Here is a 23,431-nt window from a genome sequence, read left to right on the forward strand (position 1 = left end):
CATAGCCTCTCAAGAGTGCATAGTTTACACTATGGTTCACCCATAGACTGCACATTGTGTGGTGTAGTCTGTGAGTTGGGACAAGTGTATAATGACATGTACCATCTTTATTGTATCCCAGAGTATTTTCATTGCCGTAAAAATCTTCATCGTTCTACCTGTATGTTCATCCCTCCATCCCCCACACCCACCTCACCCTGGCAACTACTGAGCTTTTTACTGTCTCCATAGTTTTGCCTATTCACAGTGCCATCTAGGTGAAGTCATACAGTGGGTCTACTTTTCTGGGTTTTGTTTTGTTTTCACTGAGTGATAGGCATTTAAGGTTGTTTCATCCTCCGTGTCGTTTCATGACTTGGCAACTCCTTCTTTTTTTACCCCCAAATAATATTTCATGGAATTCACCACAGTTTGTTCATCCACCTACCTACTGAAGGCTATCTTGGTTGCTTCCAAGTTTTGCCAGTTATGATGAAGCTGCTGTAAATATCTGTGTGCGGATTCAGTGTGGATATTAGTTTTTTGCTCCTGTGGGTAAATATCGAGGAGTGTAGTTGTGAACCGTATGGTAACAGTGCATTTTGCTTTGTAAGAAACTAAACCTGTACTGTTCTGTATTCTCCCCAGCAGTGAATGAGCGTGCTTGTGCCGCATCCTCACCTCATTTGGTGTTAGTGTTCCCGATTTTGTCGATTTTAATGGATGGGTAGTGGTATCTCATTAGTTTGCATTTCCCGTATGACATATGATGTGAAGAATCTTTTCATATGCTCATTTGCCATGTCTGTATCTTCTTTGGTCAAATGTCTGTTAAGGTCTTTGACTTATTTTTTAATCAGGTTGTTTTTTTTAATCATTGAGTTTTATGTATATTTTGGATAAAGTCCTTTATTAGATTTGTTTTTTTTTGCAGATATTTTCTCCCACTCTGTGGCCTGTTTTCTGGTTTTCTTGACAGAGCAAAAGTTTTTAATTGTAATGAAGTCCAGTTTATCAATTCTTTCTTTCGTGGATTATACCATTGGTGTTTTAGCTAAAGAGTCATCTCCATACCAGCTAGCTTTTCTCCTGTGTTATCTTCTAGGAGTTTTATAGTTGTATACTTTACACTTAGGTCTGTGATCCATTTTGAATTAGTTTTTTTTTGCTTTAATTTTTGTGAGCGGCGTAAGGTCTGTGTCGAGATTCATTACTTTGCATGTGAACGTACAGTTGTTCCAGCACCATTTTTCAAAAAGATTATCTTTTGCTCTATTGTGTTGCCTTTCCAGCCTTGAAAAGCAACAGTTGACTATATTTATGTGGCTCTGTTCTGGGCTCTGTATGCTTTTCCACTCATTTACTTGTTCTGCAGATACTACTCTGACTTGATTACTGTGCCTTTATGAGTCTTTGAAGTCAGGTGGTGTCTGTGCTCCAGATTTGTTCTTAAACATTGTGATTGGGCTTCCCTGGTGACTCAGTGGTAAAGAATTCAGCTGTAATGCAGGAGATGCAGGTTTGATCCCTGGGTTCGGAAGATCCACGGAAGAAGGAAATGGCAACCCACTCCGGTATTCTTAGCTGGGAAATCCCATGGTTAGAGGAGCCTGGTGGGTTACAGTCGGAGTCACAAAAAGAGTCAGACTAAACAAATATTGTGATGGCTATTCTGAATCTTTTTCCTTTCCATATAAACTTTAGAATCAGTTCCTTAACATTCATAAAATAACTTGCTAAAACTTGGACTGCAGTTGCATTGAATTTATAAAGTTAGAAAGGACTGACATCTTGACGGTATTGAATCTTCCCATCTGTGAACTCAAAATATCTCTCCATTTATTTAGTTTTTCTTTGATTTCATCCATCAGAGTTTTGTAGTTTCCCCTGTGTAGATTTTATATGTATTTTGTTAGCTTTATAGCTAAGTATTTCATTTTTTGGGGTGCTAATGTCAGTGTTATTGTGTTTTTAATTTCACATTCACCTTGCTCATTATTGGTATATAGGAAAATGTAATTTTTTGTATTAACCTTGTATCCTGCGGCTTTACTGTATTTGCTTTTTAGTTCCAAGAGGGTGTTGTGTTTTTTTTTTTTTTTTTTTTTTTCTTTTGAGTAATTCGGACTTTCTACCTAGATGATCATGTCATCTACAAACAAAGTTTTATTTCTTTATTCCCAATCTGTATCTCTGTAAATACAACACAGAAGATATATAATCAAATACCTTGTTTATATTATTTTCAGCAAACTATTACCTGCTACTGGAAATAAGAAAAATTGAAGTTTAAATTTTATCTTCACTTATTCCTTCTCGATAGTCTGTCTTTATATACATTCAGATTTCTAACCTACATTGTTTTTCTTCCCTTTGAAAAACTTAAAAAAAAAATTTGCAAAACAGCAGCAAGTTCTCTGGATATTTGTCTAAGAAAGTCTTATTTTTCCTTTACTACCTGTAGAAGGGAATGACAAACCACTCCGTTTTCTTGCCTGGAGAATCCCATGGTAGAGGAGCCTGGTTAAGTTGGCACAGAGTCAGACATGACTGAAGCGACTTAACACACTGAAAAATAATATCACAGAGTACAGAGACCCAAAGGCCCCCCGCCCCGTACTTTCTACTGTTTCACTCTCCTGTCTTGTTTGCATAATTTCCGAGGAGTGAATTGTTACAGTTCTTACCTTTGGTCCTTTTTAGGTTGTGTGTGTGTGGTTGGTGTGTGGTTGGTGTGTGTGTGTGTGGTTGGTGTGTGTGTGTGGTTGGTGGTTGGTGTGTGTGTGTGGTTGGTGGTTGGTGTGTGTGTGTGTGTGTGGTTGGTGGGGGTGTGTGTGGTGTGTGTGTGTGGTGTGTGTGTGTGTGGGGGGGTGTTCCCCGCCCCACCCCCGGGCGTCTTTCAGCATCACCCGCCCACCCCTCCCCCATCCTATCTCTGCCTGTGGTTTGCAAATGATACGCCTGTGTCGACTAAAAAGATGCACAATGTGAGAGCTGTGAGTTAAGTTTTGTTTGAGGCTAAATGAGGACTGCAGCCTGGGAGACAGCACCTCAGATAGCTCTGAGAGCCTGATCCAAAGCGGTAATGGGGGATGGTCAGTGTATAAGATTTTGCTGAAAAGGGAGTTCAGTGCAATCAAGTGCTTATTTTACGAAAGGTTTTCTGCTAGTCACAAGTAGCTGATGTCACCATGAAGGGGATTTAGTGCTTTTCTAGATATGAGGAGATGCAAGGATTTGGATCGTTCCTGAAGTCAGTTCCTGAGAATACCTAATTGTCTGAAGATCTGTTACACCAGGTTCCCTGGAGCACAGAGTTCCTCACTCTCCACCCTGGTGGGTTCTCCTCGGTGGTGCTGAAGGTCAGCAGCCACAGCAGCACAGGGGTCCGTCTCTGCAGAGGCAGGTGGCAAAGGCCCTTGTTGTTCAGTTGCTGGCAGATGTTTTTGGCAAGTGCCAATATGTAGCTGACACCTTGGTGTAGTTTTTTAGATTTATTCTGCCTCAGAACTTCCTGGATCTGTGGTCTATTGTCTGCTGTTAATTTGGGGAAATTCTCACTCTTTTGTTGTTTCAAATATTTTTCCTGTTCCTTTCTTTATTCTCCTTCTAGTGTTTCTATTAAACATAGGACACACCTTTTGTACTTCTCCCATAACCCTTGGGCGTTGTTTCTTTTTTTGCCCCCCTTCAGTCAGTTCTCTTTGGTTTCCCTGATTGCTCAGTTGGTAAAGAAACCGCCTGCAAATGCAGGAGACCCCGGTTTGATTCCTGGGTCGGGAAGATCCACTGGAGAAGGAAATGGCAACCCACTCCATTTTTCTTGGGCTTCCCTTGTGGCTGAGCTGGTAAAGAATCTGCCTGCGATGCGGGAGACCTGGGTTTGATCCCTGGGTTGGGAAGATCCCCTGGAGAAGGGAAAGGCTACCCACTCCAGTATTCTGGCCTGGAGAGTTCCATGGACTGTGTAGTCCTTGGGGTCACAAAGAGTCGGACACGACTGAGCAGCTTTCACTTTCCCTTTCACTGATATACTCAAGTTCAGAGATTCTTTCCTTAGCTGTGTCCAGTCTACTATTAAGCTCATCAGAGGTTACATATTTTTATTTCTAGCATTAATTTTTGGTTCTTAGGATTTAATTAACTGTCTGCTGTACTGTCTGCTTTAACCATTTAGAGCCCTTAGCAGAGTAATCACAGTTGTTTAAATTCCCAGCTTGATAATTCCAACATCCATGCCATGTCTGCCTTGTTGCTTGTTTATCACATCAAATTGTGTTTTTTGCCTTTTAGTATGTCTTAATAATTTTTTTCCTGATACCTGGACATGATATTCTGGGTAAAAGGAACTACAGGTTTTCGGGTAAGAGGAAGCATTCTACAGTCCTGGGATTGGGTCTGATCTTCAGTTCCATGAGCCTAGGCCTCTAAACTGTGAACTTTACACGTGTTTCTGTGTTTTTCTCTACTTTTAGGTGGGATGGGATGGCTAGAATGGGCTGGTGTTTGGTATCTCCCTTCTCCCAGCAGGAGTTGTGTCAGTTTAATATAACTTCTGTAGGTTAGGCTCTTTCTTACTCCTGAGGCCCTGTTAAGAACAGAGTCCTCTCTTGCATTTCAAAATGGTTCCTTTTTCCCTTTCCCAGATGGAAGGGGAGGGTGGGGTGGGGTTGGATTTTTCTCCAGTGTTTACTGGGAGAACCTGGTCACGCTCCTGAAGGTGAGACTCGCGAGAGTGGGACCCCCTCTTATGACTGGGTGCCTCTGGAGTTTTAATCCTCAGACATGTAAATACTGAACCTCCAACAGTTCGTCAATTTACAGTTGAGACTTTCCTACCAAGGTACTGTGGTAGTTGTAAGATTAGTAGAAAGAATTTTTGTTTGCCCTTAACTTATTTCTCCAAGTATTGATATTTACCATCATTGCTTTATTGTATTCTCTCTCTAACTATATGTTTATATATGCTTACTTTTTTTCCCCTCAACTATTTGAAAATAAATTTCAGGCACACTGCTCATTACCCCAACTTACTTCATTGTCCTGCCTCTTCTTCATGTTTTTTGAACTATAGATCCTCTTAAATTACTACAGTGTAGTTATCAAAATCAGAAAATTAACACTAATATAATACTGTTGTCTAATCTGCAGACTTTATTTCAATTTTTACTAGTTTTGACCTAAAGTGTTCTTTTAGGAAAAAGAAAAATTCTGATTCCGGGTCCAATTTAGGATCACTTACTGCATTTATTAGTCATGTTTCTTCTGTCTTTTTTAATCTGGAAGAGTATTCCAGTCTTTCTTTGTCTCTCTGTACATTGACATGTTTAACAGATGTGTGTGTGCACTCAGTCTCTCAGTCATGTCCCACTCTTTGCAACCCCCATCAGGCTCCTCTCTCCACGGGATTCTCCAGACAACACTACTGGAGTGAGTAGCCATTCCTTTCTCCAGGGAATTTTCCCAACCCAGGGATCAAACCCGGGTCTCCTGCATTGCAGGCAGATTCTTCTGAACAGTTTGCCATTTCTGCTCCAGGGGGATCTTCCTGACCCAGGGATGGAACTTGCATCCTGCATCGGCAGGAGGATTTTTTACCACTACACCACCTGGGAAGCCATAAACTTGACAGTTATTTTGTACTTTGAGTTTGTCTGATGCTTCCTAATGATTAGATTTAGGTTATGCATTTTTATAAGTAATTTCGCAGTAATGAGCTTCTGTCCTATTTACTGGTGAAATTATCTTTGATGACTTAGTTAAGATGGTTTTTGCCAGGTTTCTCCACTGAAAGGTACTATATTCTCCTTTGGAATTAATATCCTGTGGGGAACTACTTTGAGACAATATAACAACATATTTCTTACCAGATTTCACCCTTAGAATTAGCTTCTTTCCATTTATTAGCTTCAGTATTCCTGGATGATGTATGCTTTAATCAGTTTTTATTATAATGGTTCCCAAATTATGGTTTTCCAGTTGTATCCTTCTTATATATTTGTTAATTCACATTCTACTAAATACTTGTTCTTTAAAAAAAAAAAAATCAGATTTTCTTCTTACCTTCAGATGCCTTGTGCCTGCAGTTTTTTTAGCTCTGGGGCTGTGTACATGAGGGGTTTGCCTCTTGTTTGCTTTCCTCACCTCTTGCAGACATTTTCTGCCCTCGCCACGCTGTGCCAGCTAGGACCTTCACTACATAGTTATAGAACTGTTCATGCTGCTTAAGGCGAGAAGGTACAGTGCTTTCCAAAGGGTTTTGTGCAGTAGTTACTCTTTTCTTTTATTCCTTCTGTACTTAGTTTGCTGAGTTTTTATTTTGTGAATCACATTCATGATTTTCAAATGTGAACTGGCTTTTAGAATAAACGCTACTTGGTTGTAATATATTATTATCGCTGTATTTGATTTACTGTTATCTTATTTAGAGTTAGATATCTCTCTTCATGAGAGCATGTTCTCATGGCATTTTCCTTCCTTAAATGTTATTATCAGGTTTGGGATAGTCTTCTGACTTCATAAAATGAGCTGCAAAATGTTCCTTTTTTAAAATTTTATTCTTCTGGAAAAGTCCAGATCTATTTGTTGGTATTTTTTAAAAGCTTGAAAGAAATTATGGGAGAAGCCTTCTGTGTTTGAATTTTTTTTTTTTTTTCCAGAAAGATTTGTAATAATTCAATTATCTTTTGGGGATAGCAATATTCAAACATTTTTCTTTTGTCAGTTTGGTAATATTTGTGCCCTCACAGGTGTTTGTTTCTTCCTGTAGACAAACTAAATCAGTTCCTATGCATCCATCAGATTTTCATCTTTCATCAGTTAGGTACATCAGTCATCTGCTGTTATCTTCTTTCTGGGTTCTTTCTGTTCTTACAGGTTTCTGATTTTCCCCTTTCATTTCATTACTGTCATTTTAGTGGAGGTGCATGGAGAAAAATGCAGTATTTAATTTATGTTGCTTAACAGAGAACTCTCTTTAGCCTTTGTATTTCCTTTAATTTTATAAATAGAATACAGTGGATGTAATTTTCCACTCTGATCATTATGAGTGTCAACCATAACAGGACAGCAAAAAGTGCTGATACTGTCAAGGATTTCTGAGGGTTCAAAGTTTTTTTCCTTAGTGCAAGCTGCTCTAAAATTTATATTTTAGAATTTGCTTGTTTTTTATCATTTATTTTGTTCTAATTGGCAATCATCACTTTCATTAGGTTATTTTTCTCTCACTAATTTATAGGTTCTAGTCTGCTGTCAATTAGGAAATGATATGATTAGACTTGTTAGAATTGTGTGTACAGAACCCTGTTTCCTTTAGGGTGTACACAATGTAAAAACCTCTTGGTTTTTCAGTGCTTAGTGGCCTTTATGGTAACTTGCGTGGCTTTCAGTGATGGATACTGGTTGCTGCATTTAGGAGTCTTTATAGACTAGTAATCATCAGAGTTTATTTCGTTCTTCATAACCCTTCTTTTAAAAAAACCACAGGTTTATTTTACATTTGGTTTCTGAATATTTTGGAGGGATAATTTTAGATTTATAGAGAAGTTTCAAAGATGTTATAGTTGCTTTGTACTGTTTACCCATCTTCCCCTAATGTTGCCGACTTAGATAATCATATGTTTGTAAATACTAGGAAATTAACAAGGGCATAAACTACAGACTTGACTTGAATTTCACTAGTTATTTCAGTAATGTCTTTTTTCTTTTGTACGATCCAGTCCAGGACTCCACATTGCATTTGGTTGTCATGTCACCTTTGTCTCTTCTGATCATGTTGGTTTCTTTAATCTTCTTTTTTCATAACCTTAACAGTTTTAAACTCTCCTGGTCAGGATTTTCTAAAATGTTCCTCAGTTTGGGTTTATCCTGATGTGTTCTCATGACGAAACTGACATGGGTTTTGGGGAAGAAAACAGAGAGCTGAAGTCACATTTTCATCACATCGTATTAAACGTGCTATGAATGTTGTTGTTGAGTCCCTAAGTCATGTCCAACTCTTTGCAACCCCATGAAATGCAGCACGCCAGGCTTCCCTGTCCTTCACCATCTCCCGAAGTTTACTCAGACTCACATACATTGAGTCTGTGATGCTATCCAACCATCTCACCCTCTGTTGCCCCTTTTTCCTTTTGCTTTCAGTCTTTTCTAACATCAAGGTCTTTTCCAGTGAGTCGGCCTTCACCTGAGGTGGCCAAAATATTGGAGCTTCAGTTTCAACATCAGTCCTTCCAATGAATATTCAGGTTGGTGTCCTTTAGGGTTGACCGGTTTGATCTGGCAATCCAAGGGGCTCTCAAAAGTCTTCCAGTACACAATTCAGAAGCCCAAAGTCTTAGGCACTCAGCCTTCTTCATGGTCCAACTCTTACATCCATTCATGATTACTGGAGAAACCATGGCTTTGACTATACGGACCTTTGTTGGCAAAGTGATGTCTCCTCTTTCTAATCCGTTGTCTAGGCTTGTCATAGGTTTCCTTCCAGGGAGCAAGCGTCTTTTAATTTCACGGGTGCAGTCACCATCTGCAGTGATTTTGGAGCCCAAGATGATAAAGTCTGCCACTGTTTCCACGTTTTCCCCTTCTGGTTGCCATGAAGTGGTGGGACTGAATGTTGAGTTTTAAGCCAGCTTTTTCACTCTCTTTCACCCTAATCAAGAGGCTCTTTAGTTTATCTTTGCTTTTTACCATTAGAATGGTATTATCTGCATATCTGAGGTTATTGATACCTCACTCAGCAATGTTGATTCCAGCTTGTAATTCATCCCACCTGGCATTTTGCATGATGTATCCTGTATATAAGTTAAATAAGCAGGGTAACAATATACAGCCTTGATATACTCCTTTGTCAATTTTGAACCAGTCTGTTGTTCCATGTCTGATTCTGACTTGCTTCTTGACCTGCATGCATGTTTCTCAGAAGGCAGGTAAGGTGGTCTGGTACTCCCATCTCTTTTAAGAATTTTTCACAGTTTGTTGTGATCCACACAGTCAAAGCTTTATATTTAATGAAACAGAAGTAGGTGTTTCTGTGGGATTCCCTTGCTTTCTCTATAATCCAACAAATGTTGCCAGTTTGATTTCTGGTTCCTCTGCTTTTTGTAAGCTCAGCTTGTATATCTGAAAGTTCTCAGTTCACGTATTGTTGAAGCCTAGCTTGAAGAATATTGAACATTACCTTGCTAGCATGTGAAATGACTGCTGCTGCTGCTGCTAAGTCACTTCCGTTGTGTCCGACTCTGTGCGACCCTGTAAGACAGCAGCCCACCAGGCTTCCCCGTCCCTGGGATTCTCCAGGCAAGAACACTGGAGTGGGTTGCCATTTCCTTCTCCAATGCATGAAAGTGAAGAGTGAAAGTGAAGTCGCTCAGTCATGTTTGACCCTCAGCGACCCGATGGACTGCCGCCTTCCAGGCTCCTCCATCCATGGGATTTTCCAGGCAAGAGTACTGGAGTGGGGTGCCATAAACTATTGTAAAATAAGCTTTGGGGGAACATATGAACATTAGGTGTTCAATGTGAATAAACATCTTATATTTCCAGGCGAGGAAATTACTAATTGCTAGCACATTATTTAACTGGGCCTATGAAATGAAATGATTACATACGACTTCCCTGGTGGCGCAGACGGTAAAGCGTCTGTCTACAATGTGGGAGACCCGGGTTCGATCCCTGGGTTGGGAAGATCCCCTGGAGAAGGAAATGGCAATCCACTCCAGGACTATTGCCTGGAAAATCCCATGGACAGAGGAGCCTGGTAGGCTGCAGTCCACGGGGTGGCAAAGAGTCGGACATGACTGAGTGACTTCACTATACTATATACTATGAAATGATTACAGGATTGGGCTTGTTAGGCCATAAATGAGGATTAAGTACAATATTGAAGCCAATATTTTAAATGCCATCTTAGGGTGTAAATCTTTAAGTTGGGAAAGCAGTTTCTTTTTTATCTGATTGGCCAAAATTAGTTTCTCCAGAATTAATTTTCTCAAAGTAATTAGTGAGCCAGTTCATAGTACTCGATTATTTAACATTAGCTCTTTTGGTACTTTGTATATTGGTTCTGGGTTTTTCTTCTGGCATGTGTGTGTGTGCTTAGTTATCTGTTATTTATATATAGTAGTGTATATTTGTCAAGAAGACAAAGGAACCCTTCTACCTTGTTGGTGGGAATGTAAATTGGTACAGCCACTGTGGAGAACAGTATGGAGCTTCCCTAAAAAACCAAAAACAGAGCTTCCATAAGATGTATCTATCTCACTCCTGAGCATAAACCCAGAGAAAACCACAAAATTCAAAAAGATTCTTGTACCCCAGTGTTCCTTGCAGCACTACCAGCAATAGCCAGAGCATTGTAACAGCCAGAGCAGCGATAGATAGAGCATTGTAACAGCAGTAGCCAGGAAGCAACCTACATGCCCATTGACGCAGGAATGGATAAAGATGTGGTACATATATACACTGGTTTTCTCTATTATCAATAAAAAATTTTCTGTTTCTTTCAGGGCTTGGGCCACTGGTTTCTCATGTGACTTAGACATGATGAGATAGCTATAGTGGACAGAAGAGTGTGATTATATGATCTGGATTGAAATGATGATAGTTTTTAAAATGTCATTCTCTAAGTAGGGTCTGGCAGGAAAATGATATAGAGACATACTTGAACAAAATGATTTGCAAAGATTTTTTAGAGATTACAGAGATTCCTAAAATATGTTTAAAAGGAAAAAGCTCTTTTGTATACATACAAAAATTTAATTAGTAAGACCAAAAAACGTTGGAGGAGAAAAAAAATCCCATGTTTTTAGACAGCTGTCTCTGTAAATTAAATTATGCCAGTAATCGGTTGTGTATTCCAGATAACTATATTTTCTGAATTCCATGTCTTGTCTGCCTCCTTTTTTTTTTAACTTAGTGCCACATTCTAGTTCTTTAATACTCATTTGTATGGAAACTTCTTTTTAGATCTGATCCAATCCATTTAACACCATACCAATGTTAGCCTTCATAGGAATATAACTAACACCTGGGTGCTCTGGCTGGAGCAGCTGCTACGTAACCTCAGGTGTTCTTGGGAACAGCTTTTCCTTCCTCTCCCTGGCTGAGTCCTGACATATCTAGATCTGTTACTAAAACTTGTGTCATATGATGTTTTGTAATGTGATTCATTAATCCAGTAAACATGTTTTGAGCCCTTGCCTTGTGCAGTTTCTAAACACTGAGAAAACATGTGAGTAAAACATTATTTCTACCTTTTCAGAGCCGACAGTATAATGGAGGAAACAGATCAGTGTAAATAATTAGCAGAGAATAAAATGAGTGCTAATAGAAGTATGGAGAAAGTGCTGTGGAAGCTCTGAGGATGTGCTTCATCATGCATAGTGTGGGCCAGAGGAGCTTCTTAATGAAGAATGGTTTGAATTTACTAGATAAATAGGGAGGACTTTGCTTGCAAAGAGAATGACATATATATGACGGTGAGAAAGAAAATACCCTGGAGAAATGCACTTCTTTGAGGTAGAGTGTTTTTGTTTTTGTTTAAATTAAGACTGGAACATCAATACAAACTTCACCTTGCTAAGATATGGGGTTTAGACTTTTTTCCTAAGCTACTGAAATTATTGAAAGATTTTCAACATTAGGGAGAATGAAATGCCAACCCACTCCAGCATTCTTGCCTGGAAAATCCCATAGACAGAGAAGCCTACAGTCTTTGGGGTCACAAAGAGTCAGACATGACTGCGTGACTAACACTTGAAACATTAGAATGATTAGATCATTTGAAAGATCACTTTGGCAGTAGTGGAAAATGATTTGAAGCAAACAAAATTGGAATGAGGGAGATCGATTGAGGCAGGAGGTAAGCATCTGAAATATAGTGGCAGTGGAGTTGGAGAGGAAGGAATGAGTTTAAGACTCTTGACTAGTAGAATTCCCTGACTGTGAGGAAGGACTCGCTGGGACAAGTCAGCGATTACTTAGATTTCTAGCTTCGGTGTCCAGGGAAATACAGGTATTCTGACCGAGCGGATGCCGAGGAGGTGGAACTCTGATTGCACCAGGCAACAATAATTGCATGGGTTTCTTAAGACAGTTTTAGAGGATGTTAAAAGATAGGAAAATGGAAATATTTAACATACTTGGGATTATGCAGGTAGAACACTTTTGTTTTAGATTTATTAACTTCTAATGCCTTTTCATTTTATTTTTAATTGGAGGATAATTGCTTTACAGTGTTTTGGTTTCTGCCATACAACAACATGAATTAGTCATCAGCGTAGGTTCATTAACTTTTGATTTAGATACATGTTCGGTTTTCTTTGCTGATGAAGTCAAATTGTAATGAATTGTAAATTGTTCTGTTTGGAATTTGTGAAATCATTTTACAATTCTAATTATGAATTAATTAGAAATGAAATGATTGACTTTACATTGAAAAATAATGAAGAAAATTCTCTTTCGTGTGTCTTGAATTTAAAAAGCCATTAAGTTAGCATTACTTTCCTTTATCAAAACAGTTGTGCCCAACATTTGAATTCATATTTTTCTCATTACTGATCTAAGAACAGTAACATAGGAAGAAGAAACGTGTGTGTGATTCAGTGCAGAACGTGCTCTGTTGCCTTAGTAGCACAGAACAAGCTGAAGAGAATATTGGTACACTTGAAAATGGTACACGGTAGAGCGGGTGGAAAGTGATCCTGGTGAAGGACAGACAAGAGCAACCAGGAGATGGCTACTGGCTCTGGCCTCTAAAGTTCTATTTTTCTCTATTGTACATATTGAAACATTAGTTTCTTTTAGCTAAAACATCATTTGTTAATATGAGTTAGTATTTTTTTCATAGTGAAAAATGAGAAATTTATAAAGTTTAATTTTAGTACTTTCCCCCTATTTTGTTTTTTAGATCGTATAATGAAAAAAACAGAAGAGTCTGAATCACACCTGGAGTCTGAAATTAAAAGGAAAGTTGCACAGAAACGTCACAGTAGTACATATCAGTCTACCCCACCTTCTCTGTCTCCTGCTTCCAAAAAATGTTTAACTGATTTAGAGGTGGGTAGAGAAATCATTCTTTGCTGCTAATCAGTTGGTATTTTTATTAATACTATTTTTAGTACTTATTAAATTCTGGTGATCTTTTCAAGTAGGATTGGAAGAGAACTATAAACTTGGCAAACTTGTCTGCCTTCATTAGATCATTTTTCAGTTGTCACAAGTCCAGAATATATATCTTTCTAAAAAGATGTATGAACACTTCCCTATACCATACTTCACATAATTGCTCTCAATCAGAGTTTTTTTAAAATAAAATTCTTATGTATAACCAGAGTACAGCTGTCAAAAATGTTTAATTAATATGGATCCAGAATTATCATCTAATGCACAAACTCCACTCACATTTTCTCTAACCATGTCCTTTATGGAAACAGAATCCAGTTCAGGATCATGTTACATTGAGTGGTGGCGATCTTCAGTCTTCTTTAATCTGGAATAATTCCTTAATGTTCCTTCATCATTCGTAACCTTGATATTTGTAAGAAATACAGGCCACTTATTTTGTACCTCAAGTTGAATTGGTCTGCAGGTTCTTCATCATTTATACATTTTTCAGGATTCCTCAGAGGTGATGCTATGATCTTATTGCATCATATCAGGAAGTATATAATGTTGATTTTGACATTATTGCTGATACTCACTTTTATCTTGTTTCAGATGTACTTATCTAGATTTTTCCAGTATTTTAGTAGGTGTTTTTAATAGGTATTTCTGTGTATTCAGTCACTCATTTCATGTCTGACTCTGTGACTCTGTGGACTGTAGCCTGCCAGGCTTCTCAGTCCATGGAATTTTCCAGGCAAGAATACTGGAGCAAGTTGCCATTTCCTACTCTAGGGAATCTTCCCTAGGATCTAACTTGTATCTCCTGCATTGGCAAGCGGATTCTTTACCACTGAGCCACCTGGGAAGTCCCTAGTATTTCTATACTTATTTGTTAATAAGAGTTTTTTCTTATCCCACATTTACCATAGTTTCTATTTTTATCAGCGTGGAGACATGGATTCTTATTTTTCTCAGAAAGGTTATTCTCCACAAGTGTCATTGTTTATTTTGATGCTCAAATTGCCCTAGATTTGGCCCATGGAAAGTTCTTCAAGCTGGCTGTTTTCTTTTTGACATATCCCCATCATTATTTGAGTACCTGCCTTCTGGTATAACCAGGTGGTCTAGATTTCTTTGTATTTCTCTGTAGCAGCTCTGTAGTCATGCATTTCTCCAAGGAATCATTGTTTGTATAAGTGATTTCGGAAGATATTTGGGCAGTAGTTGTGCTTGTTGCTACTGGGTGTCAAATGTAGGCCCTCTCAGCAGACTGAACTAGGAATATTTGTGTATATACGTGTTAATATTTAGTATATATTAAAATTCATGAGTTTACATTTTGATAACTCCAATTCTAGTCCAACACCACAGTGTTTATTTTAGCCTTTTGTGCTTTGCATGTTTTTGTAACTCCCTTCTCTGACTGAGAAACCTGTCTTCCATTATCTCCAGTGTATTTGCTCAGTTGGGTTTTCTGTGACCAGTCTTCTGGCACGCAAGCCTAAGATTGGCTTGGGCTATGCTGTCATCACCCACGCTGCTTAGCCCTTTGCTGGACCCCTGGAAAGGAGGAAAAAAGAAGAAAGCTTCTTCCCACACACACACCGTCCTTCCTTCCCTAGGCGTGCCAGCTAAAAGCCTCAGAATTTTTTTTTAACATCGAAAATATATTTTGTTTCTTTTTACTCTTTACTTCTGTGCCACTTATTCTTTTCTTAGTGGAGATAAAGAATAGATTGTAGCCATCCTCTATGTAATTTTAAATTTTTGAACAAGATTAGTGGTTTTTCTTTCCATGTATAGTCTGTGAAATTTCACATTACATGCTGCTTGTAAGAAAATGAAGTCTTTGGTATTTAATGAGATTATAACAGGTTCAGAATATTTAACAAAATATGACATTGTCTCAGTGGTGTCTCATGAAAGACATGCTTATTAAATATACAGGTTATTATTAATGTGTATAGGCTGGCAGATAATATGTGATAATGAGATTTGGATTTATTTTAAAGTGTTCCATTGACCAAAGAAGGGGGAAGTGACACTTTAATTAATCTTTGTTTTCTGAAGGAATTTATATTTAACATAAAACTGTTAAGAAAATTTGCTATTTTACTAAAAATAATTAAATAATGTTGAGATTCTAGTTTTTTGATCACCAGGTTGATAAAATTCTTAATCTCTAGTTTTTATTGTGAACAGTGTAATACCATGTTTGGTTAAGCTGATCTGCATTTTGTTCCTAATTGCTGCAAGTAGTTCTAAGATAGGTGTTTCTTAGCCTGTGGATGGCATATGGTAATAGCTCATGATATAGTTCTATATTTTAAGATTAAAATTTTAATAGTAGGGAAGTCTTTTTCTGTTTGAGTATCAATTTTATAAAAGCAAATATGTGAAAGTATTGTTTTTCCATAGGGTTCTTTTTATTGAAATCTACCCTTTATTATAGACACTAAAGTATTGGAGCCAGTCTGAACCAGCTTGATGATATCCTTGATTCTTAATAAAAGACAGAATTAGCTTACATAGAGCTGACTCCCACTGTGACAAATGAGGGTCTAGTTTTCACATAAATGGATGTGTTTAAAGCCTAGCTAGATGTCGAGATCTATGTTCATCATGAAAATGAGGGGGTTTAGATTTTTTTTTTTTTTTTTTTAAGAGGTTTAGATATTTCATCACAGGGTAGTAGGTAGGTAGGGACTGCTCATTTGTATCTAACCAGTTGTTCACATAACTTACATGCATTCAAAATAGCATAATTGAATTCTTTATGTCTTGGCAGAGGGGGAAAAAAAAGTACAATCTACATATGCCGAGCTGATCTTGTACCTATTAAGTTTAATTTTGCCCTGGTTGGTTTTCATTCCTTTGTGTTATCTGGGTAACAAATTTCATTCCTTTTTGTTGTCTGGGGTAGACCCTCAAATAGGTAACATGGTATAATAGAACAGCTTTGTCATGGTCAGTTGGGCACAGTTAGCAATTTCTCTGTCAGTTTTTTTTTCATCTTTACAGCAAACAGGTAAGTCTAGAGTAGTGGTCTTTATAGGCCGTTTTTGCTTGTGTACATACTTTTGAGTCATAAATTTACATAAAAATAAAAATGCATAGAACTTAAGCATTCAGTTTGGTGAATTTTGAAATGTAATCCTACACATTTAATCATATATAATTACCACATATCTGTTGGTCCTGCAACTACTTGATGTCTTCTGTCACCTAAAAGAATTTTAAATGATTATATTATCCTCTTAGGTATTCTTTAGTTGACATTGAGCATTTTTCATCCTGAATTTAAAAGGTCACACAGGATGTAATAGTTGACACAGTGAAAAGGAATTAACCTTTTAAAATAGAATATTTAGATCAGTCTCCTCATATGGGGATCTGGGCACATCCAAATTAATAATATACACTTGTTAATAGTATATAATTGATTAAAACCATATATTTTATACAAAGTTTGATGAATAGTTTGATGTAAAAGCAAAATTGTTGGAAGTGCATCTTTTAATTAGAGACAGACTATTTTTCTCAATTATTTTATATGTCCATGGATGAATATTATGTTACATATTGCGGCATCTATTCATGTTTTCCTTCTTACAGATGTAAGTGCTGAAGAACCTTGTTCACATAAATAGGTACATGAGTATGGAAAGAGCTTTATTACAGTAATATCACCAAATACCTTGAACTCCTACATTATAGGCTTCAAAATCGTATGATACTCTATTGTCAAAAAAACTTTTTTAATGGTATCATAATTGTAAGAGGCCTAGATTGGGCCTTCCTTGAACTATTTTTGTAGCACTGATAATTTAGAAATAAATTATCTTGTAAAAGATTGTCTTAACCAGAACTTAGAATCAATTCATATTTCCAGCATGTAACATTATCTTTCTGTTTTGTTTGGTGATTTTTATACCCTAGGGCCATGTACCATTTTAATATTTCAAATGGAAGATGGATTTAGGATTCTTTTTTTTTTTAAAGTATGAGAAGAACAGTTGTGGCAGGTGATACTTTGACATAAGCATAATCAGAGCAGTTTTTAGAAGGGTTATATGTGTGACTTGAACATCTAAATATTGATTACCTTAAGATTATTTATGCCCTGTATGCCTTAGAAAATCTTTATGTAGCCCTTGAGGAATATACATAGTCTGATTTGAAGACTGCTGGACTAGATGGTTTCGAAAATTCCTTCCAGCATTGTGATGCTAAATCCCAAGTAACGTTCAGGATTTTGTGGTAGCCATAGCGATGGTGATGAGAAATAGGAGATTAATTTTGAGATTATTGTTGTTGTTCCATGATGTTGAAATAAAATGCCAAAGTCTTTTTTTTTTTCCTTTCTTTCTTTTGGATTTTAAGGTTTCTAAACAGTGTGAATTTTGTCCAAAATGTGGGAAAGAAAAAGAAAATCAGACCAAATGCCAAAGTTGTGGTATTCCTTTTTCTAAGGATTTGCAGAGAAATTGCAGACAAGCTATAACTTTGAATGACTCTGCTGGATTATCATTAAGAACATCAATTCATCAGAATTCTGGAGGACAGAAGTCACAAAACACAATATTACCAGCCAAGAAGTTTTATGGCAACAGTGTGGGAAAGATTCCAATTGATATTATTGTGAGTTGTGATGACAGTGGACAGAATTATTTACATACTAATGGGAAAGTCATTTTGTCTAGGGCAGAAATAGCCAAAATCACAAACCTGAAAGAAAGGAAAACAAGCCTGTCAGACCTAAATGATCCAAGTAAGTATTTTACTCTCTTTAGTATTGCTTATATGAGTCTAATATTTTTCACATATATTTTTAATGTGAGCATGAGCATATTTCTGAAGTGTAGTTTTAAAAGGTTTTTTGTATCAGTTATATGACATGCTTTTTGGGTAGATTATTATAACTGCCCATGTAATTGAAAAATAAAAACTGACTTAGACTTTGTTCTTACCCTGTCCATTTTAAGTAGTATCTTGGCCCTAGTCTTAGGTCAGCTGCCAGTTAGAACCAACTTTCTAACTTTGACCCAGTTACTTTAATCTCTCTGATCTGTAAGTGGATATATTTCCTGCCTGATAGTGTTACTGAGGGAGTAAATTTAAAAATAACATGAAGTGCCTAGCATAGCTCAATAAAGCATTTGACAAAAGAAAGGACTCTGAAAATTCACTCCCTTACTACTATTGTTCCTCCTCTAAATCCTTTTCCTGTCTTTAGCCACATGTACATATGTGTATGTATATGAAATGCAGTCCTTTTTGTAATAAATAGCATAAGATTGGAAACAGTCATAGACTGATTAAATAAACTTCAGTGTAGGTAGCTAGAAAGGGGGGGAAACTAACTTAATATTGTATAGAATGATTTTTAAGCTGTTTTATCAAATGAATTAAAGCAAGGTGCAGATCAGAGTTTATAGTATGCTACTCTTTATTTGTGATGGATAGGAGAGTTTATATACCTTGTTGGTGGCTTGAACGCACAGAATTATCTCAAATTAATTTAAATTAAAATAATATTGTGGCTGTACATCCTTAATGTTTAAGTAAAACTCCAGAGAAATTCCTAACTGGATTCAGTAATTTTATTAATAATATTGCTGTTTTTAAATACATATTGATAAAACAAGCCAGCAATTATATTACTGTCTCCAGAACCCAAGATGTTCAGTATTGGAGAAAAGGAATACAAAAGTAAAACCAAAGAAGTAAAAATAACTAACTTCGAATTTGAATTGGAGATAATACTGAAACTTAATCAATATTTTCTATTGAATAGAAAGTATCTCTTAGCTTTACCCATAAAATATGCCTGGAAACAGTAAGCAAACCTTGTATAAAAACAACTTTAGTTCCCATATGCCATATCTGTGTTTCTGAATACCATTTTCCACTAAAAGGAATCAGAGCTCTTCAGAGAAATGGCTGACTCTAGGTCTGGAACACAAATGTAGGAGATAAATCTCAGTCATTGAGTTGTATCAGGAAGCGTGGAAACAGTCACAAACAACTAAGGGTATGTCAGAAGCACATAGCTAAGATGAAAAGGCTCCTCTCAGTGACCAAGACTGAATCTGCTTGGGCCACAAAAGGAACCATAACTACTATGCATTGAAATATGTGAAATATGTCACAATTAGTTCATAATGATATCCACCTCCTCTCTCACAGAGAGAGAAGCTCCACCTTATAAAAGGGATAAAATCAACAAGTTTTTCAACCTCAAAAATATATCAAGTCCTATTTTAATTCAATATGAGAAACCTTAACCTATACCAGTATATTAGCTTATTTTCCAAAAGAGCTTGATTTGTAAAGGAATTTCTGTATGATAGCTGTCAAGCCAACACTCTGTTATGGTGTTATGAGGATGTCTATGTTGAATATGAATATTTTATGACACATTTTAGTGTTATACCAGTGGAATATTAAATATGTTAATATCATTTGAATGTTTCCTAATGGTGAGGTTGTTGTGTAAAATTTTAACGTAAGATATCAATAGAACTCTCAAACTTATTACGCAATTACTGGGTATTATTCTGAGCCAGACTTCTGTGCTGGAAACTCAGCTTGCTGAGATTTCCAGGATGAGGGGAACTGGAAGTTAGTAAGACTGAGTTGGTAAGTAAAAAGAACAAAGTGAATCTATGTGGTTTTGAGGTGCCTTAAGCAGTTTACTTTGAATTAAAACCGTAAAGCCTAATTTTGTTTCCCTCCCCTCCAGAAAAACTAAAAACCATATTTCTCAGTAACGTATATAGAAAAAATATTTTCTGTTTTAAGATATTTATTATATGCTTATTGGTCTTGCTTATAAAAGTTTATATACTAACCAGTTTAGTTTGTTTTTGACAATCCTGTGAGGTAGTTACTAATGCAACCCTACTCTATAAATGAGGCAGCCTACGCTTAAGGCTTCTCATTGTTATGTACATATGGGCTGTTGGAGTTTAGATTTTTTTTTTAATGATTTTTCTGGTTTCAAAGTCTGTTTTGTTTATATACTTTATCATTCTTAAATTTGTGTTCCTATTAAAATGATTTATGAAGCTTTTGTTCTGTCTTTGGTGGTCAAATAATAAATAAAAATACAGGGTCTCAAGTAGTGATAAATTCTGTGTAGAAAAGTGAAGCAGTTCTGGGAAATAGAGAGTGACAAGTGTCACAATGAAGAAGCTTGCAGTTTTAGATCATAGAATTTTAGATAGGTAGGTAGAAAAGTTACTTGATAAAGAAACTTTTGAATACTGCCTAGAATGAGGTGAGAAAGAAGATAGCCTGATTTCTGTGGGAACAAGTTTGGAATGTAAATGCAAAGACCAGTATTAGTCTGCTTAGCTTGCCATAACAGAATACCACAGACTACTACTATTACTACTACTACTAAGTCACTTCAGTCATGTCCGACTCTGTGCGACCCCATAAACGGCAGCCCACCAGGCTCCCCTGTCCCTGGGATTCTCCAGGCAAGAACACTGGAGTGGGTTGCCATTTCCTTCTCCAATGCATGAAAGTGAAAAGTGAAAGTGAAGTCGTTCAGCCGTGTCTGACTCTTAGCGACCCCATGGACTGCAGCCTACCAGGCTCCTGCGTCCATGGGATTTTCCAGGCAAGAGTACTGAGTGGGGTGCCATTGCCTTCTCCGTACCACAGACTGGGCTTAAATTTATTGTCTTACAGTTCTGGATGCTGGAAGTCCAAGATCAAGGTGCCATTAGGATTGGTGTCTGGTGGAGGCCTCTCTTCCAGGCTTGCAGACAGCCACCTTCTTGCTGTGTCTTTACATGCCCTTCCTTTTGTGCTTGCACAGAGAGGGAGAGAGATTTCTGGCATCTCTTTTTCCTGTAACACCAGTCCTATCAGATTAAGGATTCACCTTTAAGACCATGTAACCTTTATTGTCTCTCTATAGGCCCTATTTCCACATATAGCCACGTTGGGGATTAGGGCTTCAGTATATGGATTTTAAAGGGACAGAATTTAGTTCATAGCAGACTCTGATGCAGAATCTTAGGTATATACTTACGTAGAATATATTCCATGTTTTGTAGGGAATTAAAGCAGTTATAAGAACAGCTCTTTAACTATTATCATCTTTGCATACTCTCTCCCTATTTGCTTTGTAATTATGGTGACATTGAGCACAGCCCTCATTTACTTTAATAAAACAAGAACTATGTAGTACAGATCTATCTGTTGTGGCATTGAAGCTTTAAAATAAGTTTTTGATAGAGCAGATGTAGAAGTTTTAATGTTCCTGAAGCACAAAAAAATGACTGTAGATTGAACACTAGGCTTACTGTTGAATATGTGCTTCTGTGTAGCTCTTGATAAACAATATAAGCAGTTACGAATTTTTCTAAAGCTTTTATACGTCAGGTACTATGCTAATAAATCTTTTGCACATCAAATCATTTGTTCCTAAGACTTTGTTGTCTCCTATATCACAGAAGAGAAACTGAGGCAAATGACTAGTAAGTGGCAAGACCCTAACTTTCAAGTGTGTATAAACTGACTTGAAAACTAGGGCCTTGGGCCTTCTAATCTGGCCTATTACATTTTCTGTTAATAAAATATCACTTCTGAAAAACATTTGAGATTGGATAGCAAAATTAAAAAGATGAATGGTGTGATGCTGGTGGTGATTCCTTTCTGGGACTTGTTATATGACTCAGAAATAATAACTAAGCATTTATGTTTATGATGTATGATAGGGGAAAACAGAATTGCTCCTACAAATTTTTACATTCTTCAACACATGACTTTCTTCACCAGATAGTATTTTGGACACTGGGAATATAGCAGTAAACAAGGCAATATTCTTGTTCTTTATACTTTATTTTAGTGGGAGAAACAAATGAGTAAGTGTACATCCACAGCAAAAGACAACAGAAATTTAAATTAGTTGATGTGAATAAGCAAGTACCTGTGTGCTTACTTTAGATTGGGTAGTTAATCAAAAAGTGGTATTTAAACCACTTATTTGATGGCAAAAGTGCAAAAGTGTTAGGAGAATTACAATCAGATAGAAACAAGCTGGTGTTGGTGAAACAGAAAGAGGAAAAAATGAAGTAGTATGAGAAAGTAGCCTGGGTCCAAATTACATACATGTATGAACTAGAGTAAGGAGTTAGGAGTATGCTGTATGTGCAGTATGCTGGCCCTGCAGAATTTGATATAGAGATGCGTTTGAAAAGATTCAGTAATAAGTACATGGTGTAAGAGCAAATTACCTTCATGTAATATCTTACCCATGTTCATTTACTCAGCAAGATTTATTGCATATTAGGCATTGGTCCAATAATTGTGGATCAGCTGGTAAAAACTTCACCTGCAATGCAGGAGACCTGGGTTTGGTCCCTGGGTTGGGACGATCCCCTGGAGAAGGGAAAGGCTACCCACTCCAATATTTTGGCCTAGAATTCCATGAACTGTATAGTCCGTGGGGTCACACAGAATCAGACACTACTGAGTGACTTTCACTTTCAGACACTGGTTCAAGTTCTCCCAAAGACTAGTAATGATATTAGTGATTTCTTGTGTGAGATAAAAATTGTTTGATCACATGCAGTCTTACAGACTTTTTAAATGCATGCTATTTTATGAATAATTTGTATGCAAATTGTCTTCATACCTAAGACTTTCTGGAACTCTGAAATAGACCTAATGATAAACATATAAGTTTTGTTGTAACTTGTCTATGTTTCTCTGTGGGTGATTGTGATGAATTGTAGAATAAATTTTACATTTGTATGTTATATAAAAAATGCCAGTTCTAATTGCTCTACAGATTTAACTTTTCATCAAATAGAATGGATTGTATCTTCATTTTTATTAATCTCAGATCAGGAGGAGATCCAAAGCAGATCTGGTATATTTCCAACTGTTGTCATGTACTTACATTTTTAACTGACAAGAATGAAATACCTGAAGTACTTAACACTTTCTTTATAGTCATTTTGTCCAGTGATGATGATGATGATGATGATGATCACAATGACAGGACTAACAGAAGAGAAAGCATCTCTCCTAAACCTGCTGATTCAGCGTGTTCTTCCACAGCAAAAGTAGAAGCAGCACTAAATGAAAACACTTGCAGAATAGAGCATGAACTAAGAAGCATTCCAGCAGATTCAGAATTAAATACAGTTACATTGCCAAGAAAAGCAGGGATGAAAGACCAGGTACTTATTTCTCCTTTGATATGTAAATATTTGGGGGGCAAGGATAATTTGGTGGTATCAATAGGAAAAAATGAATTATTCATTAAGTAGAACTTAAAATAACACTGGGAAGATTATTGAAAGAACATTAAAGCATACACAAAAAT

At 36.9% G+C, this 23,431-nt stretch overlaps 2 protein-coding genes across 3 annotated transcripts in view; one reads left to right on the forward strand and one right to left on the reverse strand.

Moving 5' to 3' along the window:
• Nucleotides 1-23,431, reverse strand: part of FILIP1 (filamin A interacting protein 1) — a 349,281-nt gene that overhangs the window by 260,865 nt on the left and 64,985 nt on the right. The window lies entirely within an intron of this gene.
• The window catches only part of LOC139176096 (sentrin-specific protease 6-like), a 50,006-nt gene that overhangs the window by 20,255 nt on the left and 6,320 nt on the right, over nucleotides 1-23,431 (forward strand). Inside the window, exons 2-4 of the mRNA XM_070795487.1 lie at nucleotides 12,884-13,032; nucleotides 17,464-17,851; nucleotides 23,056-23,285. Of these exons, the coding sequence (XP_070651588.1) occupies nucleotides 12,884-13,032; nucleotides 17,464-17,851; nucleotides 23,056-23,285 (767 nt within the window). The remainder of the gene's footprint in view (nucleotides 1-12,883; nucleotides 13,033-17,463; nucleotides 17,852-23,055; nucleotides 23,286-23,431) is intronic.

This window comes from Bos indicus, chromosome 9 (genome assembly GCF_029378745.1).
Source record: "Bos indicus isolate NIAB-ARS_2022 breed Sahiwal x Tharparkar chromosome 9, NIAB-ARS_B.indTharparkar_mat_pri_1.0, whole genome shotgun sequence".
Lineage (NCBI taxonomy): Eukaryota > Metazoa > Chordata > Mammalia > Artiodactyla > Bovidae > Bos > Bos indicus.